This window comes from Heliangelus exortis, chromosome 3 (genome assembly GCF_036169615.1).
Source record: "Heliangelus exortis chromosome 3, bHelExo1.hap1, whole genome shotgun sequence".
NCBI lineage: Eukaryota > Metazoa > Chordata > Aves > Apodiformes > Trochilidae > Heliangelus > Heliangelus exortis.
The window spans coordinates 33,327,324-33,354,023 of record NC_092424.1 but is presented as its reverse complement, the minus strand read 5'-3'; the positions used below and the strand labels follow the sequence as shown (position 1 = coordinate 33,354,023).

Sequence of the window (26,700 nt, the reverse complement as noted above, 5' to 3'; positions counted from 1 at the left end):
TCCCCTCGCGTGCCGCCCTTGCGTCTAAGGCAGGCCCGCGCCCCTCCCGCCTCACCCCCCGCCCTCCCTCCGCCCAACTCCCCCCCCGCCTCAGGCTCGGAGCCGCCGTCGGTTCTAGAGTCAATTTTATTTAATAAAATAAAGTACAGCAATCAACCAGCCGGGAGGAGGAAGGGGGAGGATGGGGTAGGGAATCAACGCGCGGCCGCCCCCCCCCGCCCAGGCTCCCCAGCGCCTCCCGCTCCTCCCTCGCCGCCGGGCAGGGTGGGCTGCGGCACTGCCGCCGCTGCCCCAGTCGGGGGTGCATACCCCCATCCCCACCCCATGCCGGGGCCGCCTCACCCCCGCCGGACCGGCATTTCTACCTGGCTAGCGTGTGCGGCTGGTGCCGAGCGTGCTGCCACCGAAGCTGCTGGCCCTGGGTGTGCAGCAGAGGAGCATGCGTACGGGCTGCGATTCCCAAACTAGCTAGGGCCACCCTGGCCCTGGGACCCCCGGGGCCTCAGGCTGGGCAGGCAGACGAGTGGCACAAGAGCCGGTGATGAGGGAAAACAGAGCAGTTGAAGTGGGATGGAGGGTGTCGAGTGCTGCCCAGTGCAGCGCAAAGCCGTGTTGGTGCACCAGCTGCGGAGCGGCCAGAGGCGGGGGGCACCTGCAGGCGGGTCAATTGGAGGAGAGCAGGGAGCTGTGGGAGGACAGGTCCATGCTGCTGGCGCTGAGGCCTCTGCTCTCTGCACGGAGGCCTTGGGTACCCTGGAAAAACATAATGCTCATGACGACCAGTGCCTGCAAACCACACCCCAAAGCTGCCAGCCCACGTCCTGCACTCCTCGCCTTACAAGCCCAGTGCCATTATCAGCCACGCCAGGTGCCACCTCTGCTCCTGTTTTATGGCTGGAAGGTTTGCTGAGTTCAAGCAGGGAAGGAGTAATTAGTTGGAGGCGACACCTTCACTTTTGGAGCCATGATCTCAGAAGGGGGGCTGCACAGCTTGCCCAGGGGATGCAGGTGGGGACAACTGGCCCAGCCCACCCCTTGGGAAGGCAGAATAGCTCCAGCCCCGACAGCAACAGAATCCATAACATCCAGTGGGGTCTTGGGTACCATACACATGGCCTGCTGTGGCCTCCACCATCTCTGTTGCAGGTCACAGCTCCTACCCCAGCACCCATTCCTGCACCAGACCTGCCATCCGTCCCAGTGCTTACCTCAAATGAAGCATCACTAGACTTGTGCAGGTAATTTAATGATGCAGCTCGTTTCATGCTACAAGAAAACAGAGGAGAGCAGGTGTCATCTTGCTATGCCTGGCCAGACCCCAGCCCCCAAGGTAGCAGGGCCCCCTCACCCACCCTGGCTTTCACACCTACCTGGTGTTCCTGGGCTCCAGAGGACCATTGCCCTGCAGTTTCTTGACCAACATCTCACTGCTTCTCCGTATCACATCCCGGATTTTCCCAAGGGAGCTGCTGCGCTGAAGGGTGCCACTGCCATCCTGGACACAGAGACACAAGCCAGGGCAATGGCTGAGTGGCACCAATCAGGCTCTGGCATGCTGCAGACAAGTGGCCAAGACTGGGCTTGGCTCCAAATACCCTCTTTGCCTGCTTGCACTGAGGGGCTAAAATTTCCTGGTCCAAAGCAGGCTTTCTACTCACTGCATGGCTCATCCTGGTTCTCCAAGGGACAGGATGACCATGGAGTTGGGGACCCCAACCCATGGCTCAACTCATCCAGACTGAGCCTCCCTCCTGTCCAGTACCAGCCCAACACTAAACCAGGCTGCTGGCCTGCAGCAGGCCATCAGCACAAATGGCACTGGCATCCCCACAGCTCTGCTTCAAATACAGTACAGCTCCATCACCTGCAACAGCTCAGGCAACAGCTACGAAAGAGGTTCCAGTGGCCAGGGAAGCACCAAGACCTGATTGGAGCCCCAAGCTTGGGGATACCTTTGTCAGGCCAGTACATTCATTTCAAGGACACCCTCCTCGTTTGCTGCTGGCTGGAGACTATCCTCCTCCTCCCCCTCCCTCTACCCTTTCCTCACCATGCCATTGCTATTCCTTCTCTTCATCCAGCACTCGTCCTGATGCATATCTTGGTCCTGCATGTCAGATCTGCAGGCTCATTCATTGTCAGACAAGTCCAGTCCACGTGCACACACAGCCTTGTGTCCCACCTCTAATGCTCTTGAGACTATTATCTTGGAATCTACTGAACAATTCAGCCGGCTCCATCTCAGATGCATTCATTTGGCTGCACCAAAACTGTGGCCAAGCAGGCCCCACCTTGCTTGACCTCCCATCTTTAGCTGCACCTGGCCCCACTGGCTGCCCCAGGGTGGCACTTTGAAAGGTTTTCTTTACAGCTTCCTGCTTTTTCAAGAGACCAAAACCAGCCCTAAATCTGGCTCCCTAGCCTGGTACTTCCCACATGTCCCCCAGAAGTCCTCAGTACTCAGAAAAGCACTCTCAGCCCCCGACAGGCTCCTCTGGCCCACCTCCTGCACTTAGCTCCAAATGCATGCAAGACACAGGCTGCCAGCACCACACCACCTCATGCCAGAGGGACATAATGGCACCAAGTTCTTTCCCTGTGGCCAGGCAGGCTCATTACAAAACATTATGGCACCACTGCTGATGTGCAGTTATTTTTGCTCTGGTCTGGTAGCAGTCCATCCTAGTCCCGATGGCTCCTGGCATATCAGAGTAGAAGAAGGAGGCAAATGCAAAATCCCTTTGCTCCTTTTTAAGCATGCACAGGAGCCCCTCTGTACCACTCCAAAGGAACAAAATGCTCTGTGACCCAAGCTGGCAGCAACAATTGCCCCACAACTGCCCAGGCAGCTCTGCAAGCAAGCGGGGTCTCTGCCTTTGGCCACTCACCTGTGCTGACCCCTGTGGACTTTCCAACACCTCCCCTCTCCAGCTACCTAAAGGTGATCCAGCCCCAGACCTCTCTCCAACAGCTGACCAGTACATTTCCTACAAGCAGGCTTTTCTCCTTGTGTTTATCTCTTCCCTTCTCAGACAAGCCAAGTGCATTGAAACTCCTCAGTTTCTCATCAGGATAGGGGTTTTTCCTATCCTGGAGCCATGTGCTGTTGCTGCAAGGGACCCACTCAACAAAAATGCAGAGAGCACCAAAAGTATTAGCAAGGCAAACAATTCGACCCCTGCACCAAGCATTCTGGGCAAGTTTTGGATGAGCTGGCCAGAAGGGATATGCAGCACTAGCAAAGACAGGGAGGGGGGTGGTAGGAATGTCTTTTGCCTCTCCATCAGACTTGCTCTGGGTCACCACCCTCCCTGCAGGGTACTGCCATGCCAGGCACCGTTGTCTTTCACAGGGCACATGAACCAGGGAAAGAGAACAGAGCTGGGGCAGAGGAGCAGGACCATGGCTGCAGGATCCAGCCAGAAAGTATGCCCTGTAGTCAGGTCTGGAGGATGGAGCCACATTTTACCAGCTGCAGCTGTACAGGATGACTGCAGACCAACACCAGAACCAAATGCTGCTGCATGCTGGATTAAAAATAGCCACACCATTCTCCCACTCTCTTTTCTGCAGTTATTTTTAACCCAGAATATTTATGGGGCTTGTTTTACCACAGAGCCCCCACCCCCTTGTACTCACCAGAATGAGAGTGCTCAAAGAAAAAGAAACAACTCCACCACTGAGCCTGTCTCCACTACATGCTCCCACCCTGCCTGCCTCATGGAGGCAAAGGACTTGGGTAGGATTGGCAGCACGTGGAGCTCAGCACTGAGGGTGCAGCAGGGCATTTATCTGGCTAATGGGAACAACTGCTGGGGAAGGCCAAAGTTCAGAGACCCTGCCACCCATGGCTATGGAGCTGAGGTTAGTAGCAAACCCAGTTTGGAGGTCAGGGAGAAGTACAGTGGAGTTGGGTCTCTCATCTCCAGTGCCCAGTCTAGGAGAGGTGCCCTGGGAGCAGCACACACACAGACAACAAGCACCCCACACCTGCTCCAGCAACATTTGCACCCACCACTCCAGGGCTGACCGACGATGACCTACAGAACATGGAAAGAAGCACAGGGCAGCAGTTCGGGTCTGTCTACCTTTAATCAGAGGTACAGTTGTTACAGCACCAGGTCCAGGACTTGGCAAACCATGAGGGGCAGGTGGCACTGAGGCCTGAATGCACCCTGCACTGGGGACTCACCACTCTCCAGGAGCATTGAGCAGCACTGGGAGAGAGAGGCAGGGAAGATGCAGCCCTAGACCACTCAGCCCTGGGCTCCACACCCCACAGTCCTGAGCACAAATCTCCTTTCAGTAAGTACAAGCTCCCAGGGGAGCAGGATGCATGTGCCCCAAGGACTCTGCACCACCACAGGAAAGCCAGGCCCAAACAGACACAAGCACATTTAGTATCACAACCTCCCAGATGACTAACAAAGGAGAAACTACCCAGCTAAATAAATAACAGGGGAGTGGGGAATGTGGGTGTCCTGCGCTGGCCTCTATCCTCCTGGCTGCAGCCTTCCCAGCACTCTTCCCATGTAGGGAGGCCAGCAAGGTTCACTTCTAACAGGAGGTGGGATGAAGGTGTACACCCAAGGGTGTAATGTTCAAGATAACGGTGGTCTGGCCCAGGGAAACACCATCCCCTTTGCCAGCAGTGAATGACAGCACCAGACCCTGTGCAGGCCTGGAGTCCCATCAGAGGCACTAAGCCCGTTACACACGTGCCACTGTCTCCTTAGCAGTGATAGACAGGGTTATAGATTTCCCATGTACTTGGCTAGAGACACCCAGGCAGTGGGTCACAGCCCCAGGGAGCATGCCTAGCAAGCCGGGTCCTGTGTTCAAGAACTATCCTCCTCCATGAGCAACCTGCCCCCTTCTCCTATGGAAACCTCCCTCCAACCATCCCATCTGCTCCTACATGCTCTGAGCATCCTAAGTCCCAGCTCTACCTTTCCTTGCATCCTTCTTTGCACCTCCTTTTTCTTCCAACCACTCTGTTCCATTCCCTATCTCAGCCACTTCTAATAGCCTGGAGCCTAGCCAGAAGTTCTGCTTTCCTCCCACCCTCCCTCTGCCTCCAAAGAACAGTGAACAGCTTCAGTCCTGCCTCTTCTTCTCTCAGCAGCCACACCTGGGGACCTCGGAGCAACAGGGAGATGATTCAGCCCTTAATGCCATCAGTAGGTGAGGAACTCAGCTACAGAATCAGGTCAGGAGGCTGCAACCAAACATGCTTGTCTTGGCAGGTCCCTGTTCCATGTGTGGCCTTCGCCTGTCACCCCCTCACCTCACCTTGGATGTACAGTAGCTATAGGCACCCTACATCCCTGTGCACAGAGACTCACATGCTGCCCCTGGGATGCAGAGCTCAGCGGGGAGAAGGATAGCAAGACAGGGACTGCCTGGTGCTGTAGGGAGAGCCCAGCTTACCAATGGCCAGCGCAGGTTTGCTACAGGGCACTAACATAAGCCAAGCCTACAGGGAAGAAAGCAACTGGGCATAAGACAGCCCTGCCAAGGCCAGGCCTCTCTGTCCCAACTCATCTTCATGCCTCTGTCCTGGCCTCTGCAGAGATGGAAGGAACAAGCTAGGAGGGTTGAGGATGTCTAATGATGGAGGAGTCAGCATGCCTGGAGATTCTTCAGACAATCTCCCGCAGGCCTGGTCCCATACCCAGGGCTATGGCAAGGGAAGGCTGGAGGGGTAGGGGCATGCCAGGGGACGGTGTCCCGTCACCCTGGCCTGGGGGAGTGGGAAGCTCCTCGCAGATTCTTCCTGCTCTTGCTGGCCACGGGACTGGAGCTGGGCCATGGGGCCAGGCACTCGCTCCTCTGCTGGCGTTGCGGTGCCCTCATGCACCAGGAGGGCTGGGGGACTGGCGTGGAGGTCTTGCCGAGGAAGGAGGGATGGTGTGGAGGAAAAGTCAGAAGATACAACACAAACATCCAGGTGATTGCGGTGGAGGGGAAAGAGGGAGTCTCGGGAGGCATTTAAGCCTAGTGCACAGAGAGGAGAGAGAGACAATTTACAAGGCCGTGAGGTTGTAGGTCACCCAGGGAGCAGGTGGGGCAGGGCCCAGGCTGCATGCAGAGACACCAGGCCACGTCTGGGCAGGAAAAGAGTCTTGTGAGGCTGACACAACGCTCTCACATTCCTGCCGGCGTGCTCCAGCCCACGGGCAGGAACAGCGAGCTCAGGGGGAACAGCTTGAGCCTTCTGTTCTGCGGGGTACCTGCTCCTGGGCCTTGTGCACCCACAGGGTGCCTGCTAAGGCCTCAGCATCCCTGAGCTGGTGCCATCCCTGCCCTCATGGCCCAGACTCTGGCTCCAGAGTCCAGGCCCTGGAGTGCTTCCAGAGCTGCCCCTGGCAGCTAAGGGACGGCAGCAGAGACTGCCCTGAGGCCTCCAGACCAGCACAGGGAACAACTGGTTGTGATAGACAGGAGCAGTGGGAGCTTCCTCAGCCTTCTTTTTGGGGTTGCTGCAGCTCATGGCTGGGCCACTGGCTGTAGAAAGGAGGCTGGAAATGTGTCCAGCAGGCTGGAAAAGGCTCCATACACCAGGTGATGGCAGCAGCAGCCTTGTTCCCCAGGGTGTTGGGCTAATCCTCAGACCCTCCATCCAACAGCTGGCTAGGCCTGGGAACACCTGCCAAAGCCCCTGGAGGAGGGTCATACCCCCCTTGTCTGCATCAGGCTGCGGAATAGGGTGGCATTGCATACTTGCCTTGGGATGATCAGCTCAGAGACCATCAGGAAGATCTCCCAGACCATCACCAGTGCAAAGTGATCACCCAATACCAACCACAGCCATGAGGTACTGCAGAGAGGCACCAGCCAGAACAGGGATAAGGTGATCCTAAACCAGACCTTACAGCCCTCTCTCTGCTCGTCTAGCCCCTCTATTCATGGGGATTACAAGGACTCAGGGTTGGTCCCTTGCTGGGGCTAGGGCCCTCTTCACTCCTGATGCCAAGAGCTGGGACTAGAGAGTGGATAGCCTGCATCTAGCAGGTTTCCCTAGAAGCTCTCCTCCCCAGATCCCCTCCAGCCATCTCTGGGGTACAATCCACAATCAAGAGAGCCAGCAGGCTTCAGGCTTGGGTCTTGAGGGGCTGTCATGGCAACAAGGGAGAGAAAGGAGGAAGGAGGAAGGGAGGGAGCTCATGCGGGTGGGTATGGAGCCGAGGCAGGTAGGGAAGGGTTAGTGACAGCATATGTGAGGGGGAAGCAAAGGACTGTGTGCTCAGTGTACATTGCTTAGGTACCCAACTAGACTATGCTCTCAAGTAGAGTTTGCAGGAGTAATAGTAAGCGTTAACAGCTCTAGAAGTCCTCAAGCCAAGCACCTGCCAGCACCATGCTCACTTCCTCCTCTTCTTCCTCCTTTTCCTTGCAGAAGACAAAAGGCACCTGTTGCAGACCTGGACTGCTACCTTCCTTCAAAATCAACATTAGTGACCAAAGTGACCAACTCACAGTCTCAGCGCAAGCCTAGACAGGCTCAGGTTGCCCTGTCTGTGCCTCAGCTAAAACTAACCTCTTCTGCCACCACCGGTCAAGTCAGACCAGCCTGGCATCCTGCAAAGACCTCTTACCACCTCTGCTGGGCCAGAGCCCAGAGACCACAAGACCGGGGAGAGGGGGACAGCAAAGGCTGCAGACTACTCCTGTGCCCTGCAGTCACTCAGTCACAGACACACCAGGCACATACACAACCCTCCCCAACATCACTTGTGGCGCAGTGCGGGACAGACAGCCAAATTGCTGACAGTGGTTGAGTGGGCCTGAGAAAGGGCTGATGCTCTCAGCCAGGGCCTCAAGAGGGGAGGAGCAGCAAGGAGAAATGTTAATAAGGTTGCAAGGTTAAGATTAAGGGCAGACCAGCTCATGCTGTGCATTGCCAAGGGCCTGGCAGCCCCCTGGAAGCAGGAGTGCTCAGTTGGGGATATCTGGCCCATACACCAGAAGCCAGGCCCAGACACACACTTTTGCGGGCTGACTGGCCCGTGCCAAGAAAGAGGGGAAGGAGGTGTGCAGGGGAACGAATGGAGATAGACAAGGATGCCACAACAGGCCATGTGGGCACAGCCCCGAGTCAGACTGTCCCTTCCCTCTGGTAGCCAGCTGAGGCCATTCTTGATGGTGTCTTGTACTTACCCCGCTCCATTCCACGCCCATACTCACTTCCTCGCTACCGTCTGTGGCATTCTCGTACTTGACGCCCCCCAGGCTCCGACGTCTCTCTGTGCCATCACCCTCCTTCAGGATCTCTACCACCTTCGTCTGGTTGATTGGATCAATGCCCTGCAAACAGAAAGGTTAAGGAAGCACCATGTTTTGCCCTTCTGTGTTCTTTCCCTCTTGGGATCTGCTCTGCCATCACTGTGCTTGGTCCTGTGCCCTTCTCTTGGCCCCAACCAAAACTCTCCAGAACAAGAAGCAAAATGTCATCTTGAACTTAGCAGCCCTTGTGTGGGTTACCAGCTCAGTCAGCCTCCCACCAAGCCACAAAGCCACAAAGCACCCCAGGGAACAAGGGCTTGCTACCCCAAAACTGACAACTTCTTTCTTCACCTTTTTGTGTGTGAAGATTTCTGCTATCCTTCGGTCTTTGTGCTAGCTGGTTACAGAACCTGCTTTATTATTTGAGGATTTGAGAGGAGTTTAGGGTGACAGGTACTCTAAGAAATCCCTAGTGTGTTCCCTGGACAGAAAAATCAGTGGGAAGAAAACGTCCCAGTGAGTGCAGATCTCCTCAGTATATGACAAAGCACAGTAACCTGCCCTAAACCAGATGCAGTACTTCTGCACTCAAAGAGCCACATCTGCTTCCCCACATGTAAACATCTGCTCCACCCATGCATGCAGGCACATGCACAACCCCATACTCGTACACGTGCACAAATGAAACTTCAACCACCAAAGTGCTCTGGTGTCATGGGAATGTAAACCAACGTTTTTGATGTAAACATATCAAAGTCTGCAAGGACTAAGAAAGTCCCTCATCACATCCCAAGCTAAGTGCTGTGCCACGACCTCCCACCCCAAACCCCACGATGCCCCCTCCACCAGGGAAGGTCCCTCCCGGGTTACCTGCCGCCGAGAACGAACTGCACACTCCTCCAAGGTCTCGGCTGCCTCCAGCTTGCCCTGACGTCGGTACAGTGCACCCAGGTTCCTCAGAGTGGTGTTCACAGTTGGGCTGTAGTAACAGATGGAAGTGAGCAGGAGCCCTGGAGCCACCCCCTCCAGAGCCCACAGCTGCCCAGAAACCACCTCTTACCTGCTGACCTTACAGGCCTTGTACCAGCCACCATACTCAGCGTAGGGAGCACCGTCTCTGTGCTTGCTCTACAGGGTGAGGAGAGATGAGAGCTGTTAGCCAAGTGCCCGCTGCTGTTCTCTGGCTTGTGCTCTCCCACTGGATGCCAGGGTTAGGCCCCAGGCTGCACCCCCATACCAGCCCACCCTTTGGAAACACAATGTGCAAAGGCAGTGATGAAGCCCAGCAGGTTCCTGGAGGGAAAGTTAATTTGTTGCAACAGACTGGGGTTACAAATAGAAGTGATGTTGCCACCTCAGCAAGGTAGATAATTGTATCTCCTTGCAACTTCCATGGTACCAAAGACAGCAGGAACAACACCACCCACCCTTACAATACTCTGAAAGACATGACACTCCGCTCCCCTCAACATGCAAAAGGAAGACAAACAAAACAAATCAACAACCAAAATCCCAACCAACTAAAACCTTTTAGGCACGCCAGGCAGCATGGGTGCTGAAACCCCCAAGCATGGCTAGCAAAGGAATTAAAATTCAAGTTATCTGCCTGAAAGGTCAGGCCTGCCCCACAGCAGCTCAGCCCAAATAGCTCTCTCTCTCCTGACCATGCCCAGCCCTTTACCCCAAAGCTGGCTGGCTGGCCCTGCCTCAGCCAGGAGCAAAGAGGCTGTTGGCCAGAGCAACAGGAAAGGGGGCAGAGGGATGCTCAAGGAGAAAGATCTAGGGCCAGGACAATTCACTCTGCAGGGCACTACTATCTGCTAGTCAGTGTCACCCTGGGTCAGTAGGGACCAAAGCACCTACAGGCAGGAATAGTCACTGCTGCAGGAGCAGGGCTGCCTGTTCACACACTGTGCACCCTGGTACAGGGCAAGCACTTGGGGCTGTGCCATGCCCCTGGTTCTGAACCCACAGGACACATGGGCTGGGCTGGAAGCACACAGCTCAGCCCCTTGCCCTGCAGGGCTGCTCTCGCCAAGCTCCACTGCTCCACAACAGGAGTTTCCCTCTGACAAGGGCCCCAGGTCATAAGAAAATTGTCCTTACAGGGGCCATTTTTCTTACTCAGCTCCACAGCACTTATCAGACCTCTACCCATGTGCTGGGAGCCTCCCTGAGCCATAGTCACATGAGGGTTTCCTGGTGGTCAGAGCCTTGGGCAGGCCTTGGGGACAGGAGAGCTCAAGACTCAAAACATCTCTGAGGCTTGCATGGAGGCAGTGGCTGAACTCGAGCCAAAAGGCATCGAATACTCTGGGGCAGAAAGAGCCTCGCAGGCCAGGGGTGCCAGATGTGCCCAAGGCACTGGTTCTGGCACAAGGTGGCCTCCTCCTGCTTCCACTGAGAGCTGAGGGAAAGAGGGGTGAAGGAAAAAAGAAGTGAAGCTCTGCAAAAGGGGTTTGATGTTTTTTAATAGGAGACATGGAAACACAGCACAAAGCAGAGCACAGCAGCCCCGGACCCTGGGCCAGCAGAACAGCAGGTTCTGTGGTTTCTGCTGCCTGGCCAGGAAAGTCATGACAACCATGCCACGCCCTGGGACATGGGCACAGCTGCCCTGGGGGATGGGAGGGCCCAGATGCAGGGAAAGATGCTCAGCCCTTGTCCTGGGCTGCAAAAAGAATCTTGCTCCAACTGTAGGTCCCTGAGCTTGTTCTCTAACCCTGTATCAGAGCCTGTATTATCTAAAGCATAGCTCCACACTACAACTATCTACTTCTGACCTCCTCATTCTCCTAAGATACCACCAGAAGGATCCAAATTCCAGAGGAGCAAGAGGAGCCAGGTCTCTCCTCCAGCTTTGATTTCTCCTGCACGGAACGGTGCTGCAGCAAGTGTAATTTCTTTGCAACTGGAGCAGGGTAATGTGGAGCTGAGCACTGCCCTGTGCTGGGGATGGCACAGAGCTGTTCTGTGGGAAGACACAGTGTGCTGGTAGGAGGTAGCTGGTAGTGCCCTGTCCTTAGCACTCACAGGATGGGACTGGTAGGTCTAAGCTGCCAGCCTGCTGTCTGAGCTCACCCAGGGATGAGGCTTGCTCTAAAGGCAAAAGAAAGGAAGAGAGACAAAATTTGCTCCCAATGCATCATCTAGATGACTAGACCAGAGCCCTTCATTTTGCTGTTTCACACATCTGCCAAAACGCAGGTGAGATCTTTGACTTGGAAAAATCAGAGACAGGGCTCCAAGACCTTTATCAGCTGAGAACAGAGCAGGGCGTGGGCACCAAGGCTGACAGCTTCTTTGCCTCTCAGCCTAGTCCAAGGCAAACACAAGCCATGTCTATCCTCTTCCAGAGGACAGATAGAACATAGAAAAGCTAGGGCCCAGTCTGTGCAGAGATTGTTTTCGGGTTTGGCTCCATTTCCTAAGCAAGGTGACAGCAGCAGTTTCTTCTTGACCTCCATTTTTCCCCAGGCAGCCTTAGGGCTGCTTCAGAAACAGGCTGTGCTCTGGGTACGAGCAGCTCTTTGGAACAGAGTGCCAAGGCTCTGCAGCACAACCCTCTGCCATCCGCCATCTTCCATCATCTGCATGCCCTAGAGGGATCACTAAAGCAAAGAGAGAGAGCATGCAGCCATGGCTGAGGGGCTGAACAACTCCCTGCCCCAGGGAAAGCATCAAGCTCTCTGATGGCCCTTCCCTCCCTGCTGGCCCAAAGAGCAGCCATGCTCTCCCCCACTCTCCAGACCCCTCCTGGACTTCATCAGTGACCACAGCAGCTCTTCAGACTGCAGGAAGGAGGGTCTGGCTGTTATAAGAGAGCACCAAAGCCCCTGGATCTCCTTCCCCTCCCAGTGCTCTTGCTGCTGATAACAGGCAGCACCACCAGCTCAGGCTCACCTTGCTCATCTCCTCTCTCTCCTCCGCATGCATCCATATTGGCTTGTGTTCATCTGTGTGGGGAAAAATGCAAGACACCTCCACTCACCATGACCTCCTGTTGCTCTGCCACTTCCCCTGGGGCTCTGCCTCCTGCACAGTCCAGCACTCTGTCCCCAGAACAAGCAGCCCACCAGAGGGAAGTGACAAGGCTTCCAGAACAAGTCCTCCCATGGGAGAATACCTGTGAAAGGTGTACTGGAGAACCTTCTGTGCATGCCTAGGACAGACTGTGCCACTTGCTATTCCCTCTTTTAGCCATAGCTGTTCCCAACTCAGTAAAGATGACAGCCATAGCTCTCCAAGACCCCTTCTGACAGAAGAGGTGGAACAGCATAACACTAAAATGGCAGTGTCTCAAGGGCTGCCTGAAGCAGAGGCCTGCAAAGCATCCCATCCCTTTGCCAGAGGGATACCAGAACCAGCCAAGCATAGGCTGAGAGCCAGGAGACAAATCTGCTTACCCTTCCCTAGCCTCAACAGCTTGTTATACAAACCATCCACAGAGCCAAACTCCTTCACGTGAGCACGGGTGAGGATCTCCTTATACAGCACCTCTGCATCTTTGTATTTGCCTTGCTTCAGATAACAGGAGGCCTGCAACAAAGCAAACAGCTCCAGCTTCAAAGGGCAACACAAAATTAACTCTTCCTCCTTCTTGCATCTCTCTCTCTGCTTCTTCAAGCACCCAGCAAGGCTCAGCTCTCCCATGGCATCACTCCCCACCCCTATGTGGCCTCTTCCCAGAGTCTCACCAGGTTGTTCTTGGTCTTGGCCACGTTGGGGTCATCAGGACCCAGGCAGCTCTCATAGATCTCCAGGGCCCGGCAGTAATAGTACTCCACCTCATCATACTTGCCCTGGTTCTGGCACAGCAGGGCTAGATTGTTCAGCTGCTTGGCCACATCAGGATGGTCTTTGCCTAGGACCTGGGTAAAAAAAACAAAAGAAGAAAAGTAATAGAAAGTCAACATTTAGAGACTGCAGTGGACTCCTGGAGTTAGTAGACATTGTAGTCCCTCCAGGACATGCCTGTGTCAGACAGAAGCCAAGGACTAGGGAGGTAAACAGGAGAAAAGCCAGCTTCCACCCCCTGGCAGGCCTCTCCAAGTCTGCACACACAGGAAAAGCAGAAGCAGCAACTACAGAGACAAGATAGGTCCTGGATCTCCCAGGTGCAGTGAGGGAAAACCCCCAGGGAGAGCTGGAAGGAAAGAGAGCATAAAGACCACTACCTTCTCACGGATCTCCAGGGCTCGCTTACACAGTGGCTCTGCTTCTTTATACTTCCCTCTCTTGCCGTAGAGAACAGCCAGATTGTTCAAAGTTGCTGCCACCTGCAGAGACATAAGTTTCTCCATGAAACCAAGCTGAATCCAGTGGGACCAGACAAAGGGTGCAAGGAGCAGTAACAGTCCCATTTCCCCCATGCCTGCAACACAGCTGCTTCTGAACAGGAGATCCAGAGGTAGACAGCTACCCTGCCTACATTGTGGGATCCAGAAGACAACTCCTGACAGGTCAAGCTAAGCAAGACAGCAGGAGGTACTGACACAGTGAAACAGAGCCCCACAGCATGTGAGCAGCATGTTTCATGTCTCAGAGTACACTGCTGTCCTTGGCAGTCTGGCAGCAGACACACCATAAGGGCACCATTCTACCCCCAGCAGCATCCACAGGTCAAAGGAAGCAACTGAAAGAGGAGGCAGACACTCACCGCTGGGTGGTCTTTGCCCAGAGTCTTCTCACGGATGGAGAGAGCATCATTCAAGAGGTGTGCTGCCTCTTTGTATTTATTCTGATCCCTGCAGTGCAAAGCCAAATCAGTTATTCAGGATTTGGACACCACAGCCAATGGCAAGCAGAACTGTGAACAACAGTACTCCTTCCACACAGATCCAGACCCCACAAGCCCTTTGTTCTTTCTTACCTTAGCCAGTCCCTAACAAGGTATAAAACTCTATCAGGGAGTATGGCAATCAAAATACCTCATCATCTGTGCCAAAACCTTATTGAAAAGCAAACTACTAGAAGCTGGGGGAGCTCCCTGTAACCAGAAAATGCTGCATTGGGAACTTCAGAGAGGTAGAAAGCTCTCCTGGCCCAGTCCTGTCCTCCCTACCATGCTCACCTGTATACTAGTGCCAGGATATTGAGCATGGTGGCCACGTCAGGGTGATCGTGGCCTGATGTCTTCTCCAGGTCCTCCAGAGCCTGCTTGCATAGTGGTACAGCCACCTCGTATCGTCCCTGTGAGGCATACTGGATGACAAGGTTGTGGAGGGTGCGCAAGCGTGCAGGAATCTCATAGCCTCCCTGCTGGGCAGCTGCCACTGCACTGCTGTGTTGGTGGGGCACTGCAAGCACAGAGGAAGAAACAGGGAAACAGTTGGCACAGCAGGCTTGAACACGGCAAGCCAGCAACCATGCATGAGCAAACACTTACATCCAGGACCATGCTCTTCCTCCTCATTTGGGAACAGATCATCCAGAGAGTCCTTGGCAGAGTCGCCCTCCTTCTCCTCCTGAGAGGATGGGAATCACAATACTATTGGTACTCACAGGAGACAGCAGCAGCCTGGGCTGAGTCAGCTGCCAACCCCCCCTTCCCCACTGCAGCCCACCCAACACCCTCAGCTTCCCCTGTCGTCTCTGCCACCATCGTATCTTCCCACCATCCAACAAAACTAATAAAGCCTGATTTCCCCAGCACATCCTGGCATGCTACTCCATGTTCTTCCAGACACCCTGCCCCATGCAGGCTCCCTTTAGTTACAGGCATTGGTGCGCACAGTAGCTGGGAAGGGGCAAAATCCAGGGCAATCCTATCACACCTAGGACCCAGCACTCCTGCTGGGTCCAACTTCTCCCATCACCAAAGATGGCTGGTGGACAGGACAAGGGCATACCGAAGGTGATACATCCTCATCGTACTTCTTCAGCTGGTTCATGAACTCAAGGTGTTTCTTCTCCTCCTCCAGCTGAGCCACGGTTTGTTCACTGCGCTGCAGCTTTTGCTGGGTGTTGGCAAGCTCATCACGCAGCCACTGGTTCTCCTGGCACAGTCTCCTCACTTGAGCGCGCAGCTTCTGCTTCTCTGACTCCACAGCATTCAGATGGTTGGACAATGCCATCATCACCTTGTCAAGAGTCTCAGTCAGTAATGACCACATTCTTTTATCTCCCTCACATGCCCACCCCCGGGGTTATGCTGGCCTTCTACACTCAGCCCTTGCTGACTCTGCAGCTTATGGGAAATGCCCACATGCCTGCCTTCCCCTCTCTGTCTTGGGTGAAAGCTAAGGGTGCACCCACCACTCTCACCTGAGCTTCTCCAAGCCCCAGTTCAATCATCTCCACTGACTTGCGGAGCAGGTTGGATTTCTCATGCACAAGATTGGCTTCTTCATCTTTCTTCAGGCACTTGATCGTCTCCAGCAAGCTGTGTAGGATGGAGTTGTGCTCATTCTTGAGTGCCTCCAGCCCTTGCATCACCAGCTTGGTGTTGGAAATTATCTCCTCTTGGCTCAGCTTGTCCAGTTTCTCCTCCCTTGGATACACCATGGTGGACATAGTCCTGCTCCTGCAGCCATACACAGAGAGAGACAAAAGCTTAGTGCCTCAGTGCTGTTTCAGGGAGCTGCAATCAGATACAAGTGTCACAGCCTCCTTCAAGCAGTAAGTGTTGAACAGGTACCCAAACTAAGACCTTCCCCTTCATCTTCCCCTCTCCCTTTGGCAGCAGGCACCTGTCAGGGCACGTGTCTCCACTTTTGCAGCACAAAGTGCTGGCAACCAGTGCCAGGATGGCACACGTGGACAGCAGACAAAAAGGCTGGAATCAGTGCTGACCTCCAACACCCCCACACTCCCAGCAGCAAGGAAAGCTGATTTAGAATCTGTTTAAGAGAAGAGATTTGCAGTTGGCAGCTGGGATGGTGATGAGTGCACCTCCTGCCCACAGACCACTGATACAAGGAGGCTGCCAGAGCTCAACACCTCTTCCAACTGCAGAAGAAAGGAAACAGAAAGTGGAGGGATGCCAGCTCAAAGCTTTCTGCTTCACAAAAATTCCCCTGGAAGAGCATCTCTCAGACAGGCAGGCATCAGTGGCCTTCCTGAGCCAAATGAAAAAATTCAGAAGATTAGAAGAGTACTCTCTGACAATCGGAGCCCCAGCACAGAATGGCCATTGTCGTGATAAGGGACATAACACCACCATCAGGAACTGATTCAGCCTGTGTGGGAAAGCTTACTTACACTAGTGTAACTGTAGCATTTGCTGTAACCCTTGTGTGGGTGTCAGCTTGAAACACTAACAGCTTTTCCAGCTTCTTTTGCCCTGCTGCCAGCTAAAGGATTCCGGCATGTAAAGGATTCCATCACATAAGGATTCCATATCCTTCCCTGCCCTCTTCCACCCAACATACCAAAGCTACCATACCAAAGCACAGGAACACCAGCTCCTACAGTCCACAATGTTAGCATGGCTGCAAGATCCCTACATAGAAAATCCAGGAGCTGAGGGAAACATGGCAGGCCAGAGGCCAGAAGACATCAGAAGCTGGCAAGACCCCTTAACAGCAGGGCTGACACTACCCTGGCTACTCCACCACTTGATCATCTCTGAGCCTACCACCACCACCACCCTCCCCCTCCACTGTCCCTCCTGTGGGCCACTCCAGCAGCCTCTTCACATTACTCAGCCAGGAAAGACAGACACCACCCACTTCGCGACGGATCACTCAGCTGCCAGCCTCCGGCAGGACTGAGGGCAGCCGGCTGTGATGCCCTGTGCAGGCAGCACCCTCCTGCCTGCCCTGCCCTGCCCAACCCAGCTCAGCTGCCCCTCCTGGCTGCCCGGGGCTGGCAGGAGGCACTGCAACCGGAGCACCCACGGCCCTGCTGGCAGGAAACTGGCCAACTGCCCAGGCACTCTGCGGGAGGAGTTAGCACAAGAGGTGTCCACGGGTTTGTCTTTGTCCTCTTGCAGGACCTACCTCTGCGTGATTTGAGCTCCTTGTTCGGCAGCAGCCTTGCGCCTGATTTACTGAGGGAGCAGAAATGCTGCCCCAGGTAAAGGAACACAGAGAGAAGAGCTCCTCTTTTAGGCAGGGCTCCTCTACTCCCCAGCTGAGCACTCTGACCAGGGGAGCTCAGGGCAATCAATCCCCCAGCTCAGCTACCACTATCCCCACCTAGGAGTGGGCTTTGAGCAACGGAGGAGTCCAGGTTCTTCCTCCTGAAGAGGAGGAAGCACTGCAGCACTGATAGTGAAGATGGTGAGCAGTGCTGCAACAATTGCTATAAGTATACACCTCTCATTATACCCACTCCTTTCCTCCTTTTTAGCTTCCCTCCTCCAGAAATTCCTTGAGTTGTATTATATACCTGAGCTCTTCCCTCAGCTCCTTTTTGGTTTCTGTTCCACTAATGCACATTCATCCCACAGGAAAGGACAGCAAACTCTTGGCATGCAGCAGAGACCTCACTACTAAACCTCAGCAGGGCAGAAAAAAATTTTCATGTCTCTTGAAGACTGGTTTCCTGTTCATACCTTTGAGTAAAAGCCAAGTCCTTCCCCACCAACCCAAGAGTCACAGTGCTGACTTCACATTAATTTCACAACTCAGCATCAGCACCAATGTGGAGCCACACATCACTATATCCTTCACTTCTGGATATATGCCATGCTTTACATGGTTACCTGATGCATCATGCATTTTACACTGAGAAGTCTCATCTGAACTGTGATATTTGTCAGTTTCCTCTAAAGACCATACAACAAGAATGTCATCAAAACCATCACTAAGATAATGACAGAGGACATAGACTTCTGTTTCAAATGAAAGAATAGGTCTGTTGAGAGTTTGCTGCAACTCATATCCTGTTTTTTTAAACTGATTCTCCAGGAACTTGCAGCTATGCCTTCTGGTCCATAATTCCCCTGGTTATTCTTTTCCCCAACTTTATAACATACCTAGGGGAGTGACCAAGTGCTAAAAGCAATAAGGAAAGCCCCACCTTCAGCAGATTTATGCAGGTGAGCATGGTTCAGGAAAAGAGATGCAATGATCCCCAGCTCCAGAGAAAGAGGCTGGCAACCAAAAGGATGCTCGTGCTGCCACATCTGGCAAAGTACTGCTGTCCTACTCTGAAATGGGTCCAGACAACCTCCCAGGAAAGCTCAGACACACACCTACGTGCTTCTAACTAAGCCAAGGTGACACCTGCTGAAGGGTGAAACAGCCCATAAAAATGCCCCAGACTCACAAACAGAGAAATCAGGAAGTGGGAATCCTCCAGAACACAGGCAATTCTTGGAACATCAGAAGATCCCCAGGAGCAGCTTCATAAAACAAACCCAGCATAAAAAAAAAAACCAAACAAAAAAACCAAAAAACCCCCAAACTATAGCTCTCTCACAAAGCTCACACAGTTATGTAGAACACGTACATCTTCCTCTGCCCCTCTGTGTACTGGGCCAACTGTGAAATGCTGAGTTTTCATAGCAGCGTTACTTACACCCAGAGATCTTGCTGCCATCTTTGCAAAGTACAATACAAACACATTGGGAAGAAGAACATGTTACAGACCATGGTTCAAAAGCCACCAGAGCTTGCACCTTGCTAGATAACAGACAAGACCCAGATCCATAGAAAATCAGCCTCATTAATTCTACTGTGCACAGAACTACTCCTCAACTGAGAAATCGCTGAGCTATGTGTTAAACAACCAGTGTCTCTACTCTAGCAACACCCAGCCCTTCCAGCAGAAAAAGCTCTGAGCATTTCACAGTCCCTATGACCAGCTTGATTTTCAGAACTGTAAAGATTTCAGACTGCTTGAGAAGGGAAAAATAATCACAGTGTCCTGACCCACAGCACATCAGTCTTCCTACCCTGCAACTTTATCCTCAGATCCTCAAGACATACCACTACAGGCTTCTCTCACTGTCTGAGCTAACACCTCTACACAACTCCAGTCTTTCTCTCCTGGGATGACACGGTAGAAGCATAGCTCTGCTAGGCACCAACATGCTTCCAGTGTTCAAGAGTGGATAGAGGCTTGCCCAGGATGGACACAGGGTACAAAATCTGAGAACAGCACACAGGCTGTTCACTTCTAAGTACCAACAAGAAAGAAAAGAGAAGACTGCAAAGAAGTCACTTAAACAGTGCTGCCTTTTGCACAGCAAAGAAAACCAACAAACACTGTTGGGAGATGAATTATTATCCCTCCAAAGTGATAATTCTTTCCTACAGAGCCTCCTCAGTCCTGGCAAGTCTACACTCAGCACCCAGACCTCCAGAGAGGAAACATGCACTATGGCAACTGACACCAGGGTCAGGCAGGCTGATGCTGCTGTATAAGCACCCTTAGTACTCCCACATGTTCAGTAAAGGGCACCGAGTGTCCTTTATCCAGGCAGAAAATGAGCTCCGCCTCAGCGGATCCTGCAGAGAGGAGGGGAGACACCATTATTTGCCTTTGGCAGGGGGAGACTCAGACTGGAGGAGAAATAATGTTTTTTTTCCAACAAGTTCCTCAGGAGCTGGAGTGCCCAGCTCTTAGTTTATCCTGCTGCATTCCTCAGGGCTCTGCAGGTATCACGGCCGAGGTCTCCACCAGCAAGTTTCTGCTCCATTTGGCATGTGTTCCTTACTTACAGTGAGCTGCTCTAACAGCCCGGCTTTCCAGCAACACCCATCCTCACCTCCTCTCCCCTGCTGCAGGAAGACAGGCAAGGAACATGCGTGCGGTGAGCTTTGTGGCAGTTGCAGCAATCGGCTGGGAATCCACCAGTTAGCACATCTTGCCGGGCAGAAACCTTCCTCATGCATTCAAGTGCACAGCCGGGAAATCACTGAGCATCAGCAATTTCAGCAGCCCACTTTTTCTGCCTCTGAAAACTGCTCCCATATGTGAGGGCTTTACGAGGAAAGATCTGGAAGCTTCTCTGCTTATATCCTAAACCCACAACAGCTGCCACAACAGAATAAATGCCAGACTAAATGGGCCCAAGTGAATCTTAAACTCTAAATTATGATGCTCAGTGCTAGGAAACTAGAGAGGGGGAAAAAAAAAAAAAAAAAAAAAAAAGCACCAAGGAAATCAGGAATCAAATACAGTAGGACAAAGACTTCACATCTAAGCATGCCTTGACAAATTCAGTTCACTCCACTGTCTCTCCACACATCCCTGGACCAAGTAAATGTGAGACACAGGGCACTGTCACAACTTGCAAAACTGATGCAGTCAAGACAATAATTGTAGCTTCCTTCAAACTGTAGATGGCCTGCCAGCACTGTCTGTATAGAAGCAGGCACAGATTTTTAGTAGCAGACTCTTCTATAGAAGAAGGTAATCTAAGGATATGGTAGTTGCAGAAAAGCCATTGGATTCTAGAAAAAGGCTTCCTATGGAAAAGCCTAAGTGACCCACAGCAAAAACAAATGACCATGTTTGAGGGACAGATAGCAATGGTAGTATTTATAAATGGAAACACAGCATTTAAAGTCTCAGTTTCATAATAATCCCAATCTCATGCTGTGTGACACACTTTTGCTACCTGGAAAAACATCAAGATGAAATATTTGGGAAGCAAACCAACTTGATAAAAGCACAGAGGGCTCCCCCTTTCCCCTCCCCCCAGCCCCCTTGGACCTCTGCCAGCTCATTACTGTTAAGCGACAGAATAAAGGGTCTCTGGAAAGACTGATTGACCTCCAACAAAGCTAGAAGTGAATCACCACTAACAACCGAGTTTCCACTCCTAAGGGCTACTGCAACAAAACCTGGACCTAATACCTTGGACACTGAAAAATAAAATGAAAGCAGCAAAAAAAAAAAGCGTGCCAAGGCTGCAACCAGCTGCTGAGCTGCACATCTGACAGTACTTCCTGAGCTGCTCCAATATAGATAAAACAAGGAATATAATCATGCCTGTATGGTGCTCATGAACTTCATAGCTAAGAACCACTGCACACACATGTTTTAAGGATTTAGAAACAAAGGCAAGAGAATGATGTTTTGCAAATGCAGAGACAGATGGGTATGCTGTCAGCTTCAGGGTAACATTAAGAATTATGGCTTGAATAAGACCAGAAGTCAGAAGGTAAATACTGTACTCCTAGATGGGTCCATCCTGGGTTATGCGCCAGCTGAGGTTCAAGTGAGGCATGAAACAGGAATGGTGCCCTGTGATGCTTGTTACTGCTGCTAGAAATGCCTGGTACATCTCATGCTCCCTTAGGGCCAGTAGGAACACACAAATAGATCAGTCAGAAGTCAGCAATCCTTGGAGCTGATACCCAGCATAAGTCTGAGCTGCAATCCCAAAGCAAAAAAGGTGCAATAATAAGAGAGTCTGGGTTTTGTATTACTTGGTAGATATGCCTAGAGGTCTTTTTGAGTTCTCTGGTCCATCCTCTCACTCAAAACAGGTATGTAATCAAGTATTTATCTCTAGCCAAGGGTTAGAGTATCTCCCAAACCAAAATGCCCCAAGCTCTTCAGACCCCTTGTCCAATGACTTAAACATCCTCATGTGGGAAGGAAAAAAGAAATTAAAAAATCCTCATCTGAATTCCTTAGATAAACTCCTTATTACACTTGCCTTTTCTGAATGGCACTTCAGGAAAACCGGGTCAGGCACCACAGCACTATGAACTGACCCTAAATCCAGAGGAATGGAATGAAGCACATGCCTTCTTTCAACCAGTTCCCATGGGGACACGGTCCCTCTGTCCCAGAGCAAGAGAGGCAACGCAATCCACCTCCAGCAGCAGAGCAGGGAGTGGAAACAAGTAGCTGTCTCACCCACATTCTCCCATGCCCAAACAACAAGACTCTCCTTAGCATCCAGGCACCCACTTGCATGTTTTTAATGCCAATCTCCAAGCCCAGAAAGGCTTCACCCAACCAGCTTCCCCAAGCTTTAGAGTCATATGTAACTCAGCACAAGTTAACTGTGCTGTTGGAAACAGCCCAGCCCTCTCTATCCTCTGGACAGGGATCAAGGCCAGGATTTCTTCTTTCAGCAGCAGCAGCAGCTGACACATGCCAGCTCTAGCTGAGTGTGAAGCTCCAGGGGTTTTTCAAGATATCTGCAGGCCTGTGTTGGAAAAGTCTGTGCTAACCAGCAGGCTGCAAGAGAACAACGGGCTTTTAACTAGGACTAAGAACTAGATTTGCAGCTCAAGTGGAAGGGCTCTCTAGCAAGGGAGATAGGAGACTCTTTTCATGTTTCTTCCCTTCGGTAATTAAATGCTCCTTGCTGCCCCAGAAGCTGCAGCTCCCCACCACCTACAGTCTCTAAGAGAAAACACACCATAGCATAACATTCCTGGATCCTAAGGCAAGGTGGTGGTAAGATGGCTTTACAGGGACTCAACCACAGTGACTCATGTTCATATCAGTACAGAAAGGACCTGGGAGTTTCCCATTCACTTTCCAGCCCACAGCTGGAAATGGCAAATCAAAAGAGACTAGGGTTTGTTCTAACTGACCACAGCAAGCAAGTCCTGTTACAATAAGGATGTGTGCTGAGGAATACAGAGGAGATGGTCTGGTTAGCTTTCTACCAGATCACTCATTCCTTTCAAGGCCAGAAAGGTCTGTCTTCTATTCATTAGCAATCAAAGAATTCAGACACCGAAGGTAAAAGGGTTAAAAAAAACAACCAACCAACCAATTAAAAAAAGCCCACCCCAAACCAGCACACATGCTTTTAGCAGAAAGCTATCTTGCTCCTTACTGCAGTTCATGCAGTCTATAACCCCAGCTGGCTGGGGAAACATCCACCTTTCAGAGGCCATTGGAACAAGAACAGCAGTCTTCACGACTCTCACCAGTAAGATTGTGCTAGCGCCTCCAGATCAGCTGATAAGACCTTGTTTTTAAACTGTTGCTCGTGTCTGCAGCAGCACACCAAATCCATCCTGTATCTGGTGTGCTTGGGACTACAGTGGAACACCATTAAAAACTGCTCCCAGGCTAGTGGAGACAAGAGCTGGAACACAGCCAGGACAAGCATCTCTTCCTAGCTTCAGAGTCTGATTGGGAGTCTTGCTCTGTAAAGACTGAGAGCTATTACCTTGCCCTGACAGCATGAAGTAGTATTAAAGCAGGCAGAATAATTCCCAGGAGCCACTGTGTCTGCAGGCATCTGTAAAATGACAGCTATGCACTGGATGCACCTCAGGAGTACAGAAGATGGTCAGGATGCAGCTGGGACCAGCAAGTGCCCTGAAGCCACTCTGTATGATCTGGAGACCTCTGAAGTGCCCACAATTCCTCCACTCGTGTACATGGGACAGCTGCAAACACCAGCTGACTTCAGGCTGCAAGCCAATTATTTCCAGAAGGAAATGGGTCTTGTAAACTGTATCAAGGCAGCCAAATTAATAGAGAAAAAGCTCTGCCTGCATAATAAGCAATAGATCTGTTTTACCTCTGTCTCTCCTGACCAGCTCTAAGGAGTTACATGGCTTATTCAAGCAAACGAAACCTTTCTCCAGCAACTCTGCTAAGGTCAAAATCTTGCCCTATATCCTTTGTGCCCTGAGAGCCATTTAGGTATTCTGGCTTAATGCTGTTGTTCCTACATAAACCATTCCCCCAAAACAGCAGATGAGTTAACGTGAGCTTCCTGCTCCTTCTGCCAATTACAGCAAAGCTCAGCCATGTTTATTTACCCTCTGTCTGAGCTGGCCAGATCTTTGACCCAATGTGTGCTAACACCACCCTCCACCTCACACAGAGGCGAGTGGCTTTCCATGTCTCCAAGCTGGCACAGAAGACAGGTGACCAAGGGCACTAGAGGAGACCTTAGCATGGAGCTGCAAGAGAGTTCCAGATGCTAGCTCTGCAAGACACAGAGAAGCCTGTGGTTGCTGGTAATGTGCCCCTGTTTCCCCCCATTGTGCAAATTTTTCCCGGCTGCCTGATCAGAGCATTCTGCTGCAACGCCATCCCCCAGCCCTTCTTCAGACAGTCCCTCCCAGCTGCATCTTCTCCCTCCCATAAGCTTGCCAGCAATTGTGTGTCGTTGCCCCCAGGCCCCCTCCCACCTTTGGTGGGGTTCATCTCCGCTCTGGAGCAGCTCAGTGAGCAGTTAATTAATGGGAGTAGGGTTGGAGGGAGAAACAAGGCTCTGAAAGTTTGTGAGCCATTGCTGTATGCTCAGACCTGCCTCCGTCACCGTTTCTCTGGCTTTGTCTGGAAGCAGAAGGCACGCCCGCTGCGTATCCTTGGGACAAGCAAGCCAGAGAAACCCCTTCATCCCTCCTCGGTATCACCACGGAGAAATTCCGTGCCCACCTGGCTAACTCAAGCTTCCCAGCGAGAGAAGCTTCCACCAGCTCCGCCCGAAACCGCATTTCAAAGCGGTCCTTTGTTACAAGGCGGCCGGGCACCCTGCCCGTTCTAGTCACCCTTTGGGAATCCTCCCCCACCCCGCACCGCAGAGGAGCGGTACCTGGCTGCCTGCAGCGGCTTGTCCCGCGGTGGCACTCCCGGAGGCCCCAGAGCCGCAGAGAAGCGGCCGCAGCGATGCACGGCTCCTACGGCATCTGCTGGCCCCCTGTTCCAGCAGAAGCGCAGGCACCCGGCGCTCGGCAGCCAACCACACTGCAGCTGGGGGAGGGGAGGAGATGCAGCCCGGCTCCAGAAACAGGACGGTCTGACGCTCTCCTGGGAGCGCAGCGAGTGCCACGCACACCAAGACCAGGCCTCCCTCCTCGGCGACCGAGGAGCAGCGCAGAGCCCCCAGGCTGTCGCCACACGCTGCCCAAGGGGCTCTGCCCCACCATCAGGCTGCTGCTGCTCAGACGGCCCAAGTCACCCCTGCCCGACACCCAGATAGATTTCCTCCATCCTACACTCCATCTTGCGGCAAAAAGGTTTTATGTCCTGTATGGTACCATCCTCACCTCTGTTCCCACTTGCTTGCCCCTAAAGTCAAGCAGGTGGGGCTGCAGAGAGCCCTCCCGCTGTGCGACCGCTATCACTGCGCTCAGAGAAATGGGCAGATGCGGGGACAAGATCGCTGGGAGTCCTAATGCGTCAGCGCTGTGCAGTGCAGCGCTGCACAGAAGCCTTCGTTTGATCTGTAGGTGATCTTCGTTTGATCTCTCTCTCCACAAGGAGAGGACAAATGCCACAGCATCACAGCATGCGCCACAGCCATCGGGTTGCTGCTACAGCCATTCCATCCATGGTAACACGCAACCTTCTCAGTGCTCTCAACAACGTTTCATGTGCCTCTGGAGGCATGCTGGCCACATCTACTTCCATCTGCCCAAGCCAGTGTTTCATCAGGATTCCGATGAAATCCAGAGGGGGAAGGGCTTCAGGTGTCCCAGTAGGGAGCCCAGCCACGTTAACACGCAGGCTTCTCTCTTGCTTCATTTCATAACACACTTTAACTAAAGCCTCCTACTGCCTTCCCTTACCTTCCCTAGTTATGGAGGGCAAACCTGGCCAGCTATGAGCTACACACGGTAACGGCATGGAAAAAAAAAAATAAAAAAAATAAAAATAAATTAAAAAAAAAAAAAAAAAAAAAAAAAAAATCACGAGTTAAACAGTGGGCGTGCAAACACGTATTATTTATCTTACACTGAGAGCCACTCCTGGCAGTGAAGACACTGCCTAATTATAGAGCAGTGAATCCTGCGGTCTGTGTCCACAGCACCCTGGAAACAGCCATGACTGGGACTTCAGGCTGTGCCACCGTTGTCATAAACACACACCTCCCTCGGGGGCTCCCGGTCTCCGCCAGCCGTACCCGCGGGGCGGACAAGAGCAGAGGCAGCGAGGCAGAGCCGAAGGCACGGGAGCCCGAGGACCAGGAGAAGCCCGAAAACCAGGAGAAGCCCGAGGACCAGAAGCCCGAGGAGGGCAGGAGGCGGCGGGGCCGACCGAGCCCGGGGCTCGCCCTAGTTCCGGAGGGGCCTGGATCGGGCCGGCTTACAGGGCACACCCCGCCGGCTCTAAAGTCCGCAGAACCACCGCCCGTATCGCCGACCTTGCCCGGCAGACGGGATTGCGTCCCGACAGGCAACGCTACGGCGACCCGCCGGTACCGGGCATGACGGTGCCGAGCCGGACGCTGCGCCTCACCCCCGCTCCCCCTCACCCCCGCTTCCCCGACGGTGAGCCACGCCGGCCAGGGGTCCAGCCCCGCGAAGGGCTATTCCCGCAGGTCCCCGCTCCGCTCGGGCCGCTTGCGGTGGGGCACCGCCCCCGGGGAGGCCGCGCAGTCCCGGCGCGTCCCCTCCCCCCTCCAGCTGCCAAGCCGGGGCCGGGGCCGTGCCCTCCGCGGACAGGCGGGTGGGCACCCACCTCGCGGGCCCCGTGCAGCGGCCGGTCACTCGGCCAACCCCACCCGGCACCCCCGCCCGTCCAACCTGCTCAGCGTGAGGTCTCGATGGCTGCCGCCGCCGCAGCACAATCACCGTCCCGGTCGCAGTCCGGGCTGGGCGGGGCGGGAACCGAACCCGGCACCGCCCCCACCCCTCCCCCCGC

The 26,700-nt window shown here is 53.1% G+C and overlaps 1 protein-coding gene across 11 annotated transcripts; it reads right to left on the bottom strand.

Annotated features, from left to right (window-relative positions):
- Window positions 1–108: 108 nt before the first annotated feature.
- KLC4 (kinesin light chain 4) lies at window positions 109–26,700 on the bottom strand. Of its 11 annotated transcripts, none has more exons than XM_071739981.1 (16): window positions 26,583–26,700; window positions 15,493–15,751; window positions 15,078–15,308; window positions 14,615–14,693; window positions 14,300–14,525; window positions 13,886–13,973; window positions 13,404–13,505; window positions 12,924–13,097; window positions 12,666–12,765; window positions 12,130–12,182; window positions 9,287–9,354; window positions 9,097–9,205; window positions 8,161–8,307; window positions 1,371–1,495; window positions 1,209–1,266; window positions 109–753 (listed from the first exon to the last, which is right to left on the bottom strand). In XM_071739981.1, the coding sequence occupies exons 2-16, from the start codon at window positions 15,739–15,741 to the stop codon at window positions 664–666; spliced, it is 1,899 nt and encodes a 632-aa protein (XP_071596082.1). In that variant the 5' UTR covers window positions 15,742–15,751; window positions 26,583–26,700; the 3' UTR covers window positions 109–663. The 11 variants fall into 11 exon arrangements, with proteins under 11 accessions (XP_071596082.1, XP_071596085.1, XP_071596083.1 ...); XM_071739984.1 differs by having other exon boundaries at window positions 8,188–8,307; XM_071739982.1 differs by having other exon boundaries at window positions 26,518–26,674.

Bases quoted from the DNA above. Each gene is read 5' to 3' on its own strand.
- KLC4 (XM_071739981.1), bottom strand. From the start codon at position 15,741: ATGTCCACCATGGTGTATCCAAGGGAGGAGAAACTGGACAAGCTGAGC. The intron at 12,183-12,665 runs GTTTGTATAACA...TTCCCCACACAG, and splicing joins GGAGTTTGGCTCTGTGGATG to ATGAACACAAGCCAATATGG. The intron at 9,206-9,286 runs GTAAGAGGTGGT...CTGTTACTACAG, and splicing joins AAGGCCTGTAAGGTCAGCAG to CCCAACTGTGAACACCACTC.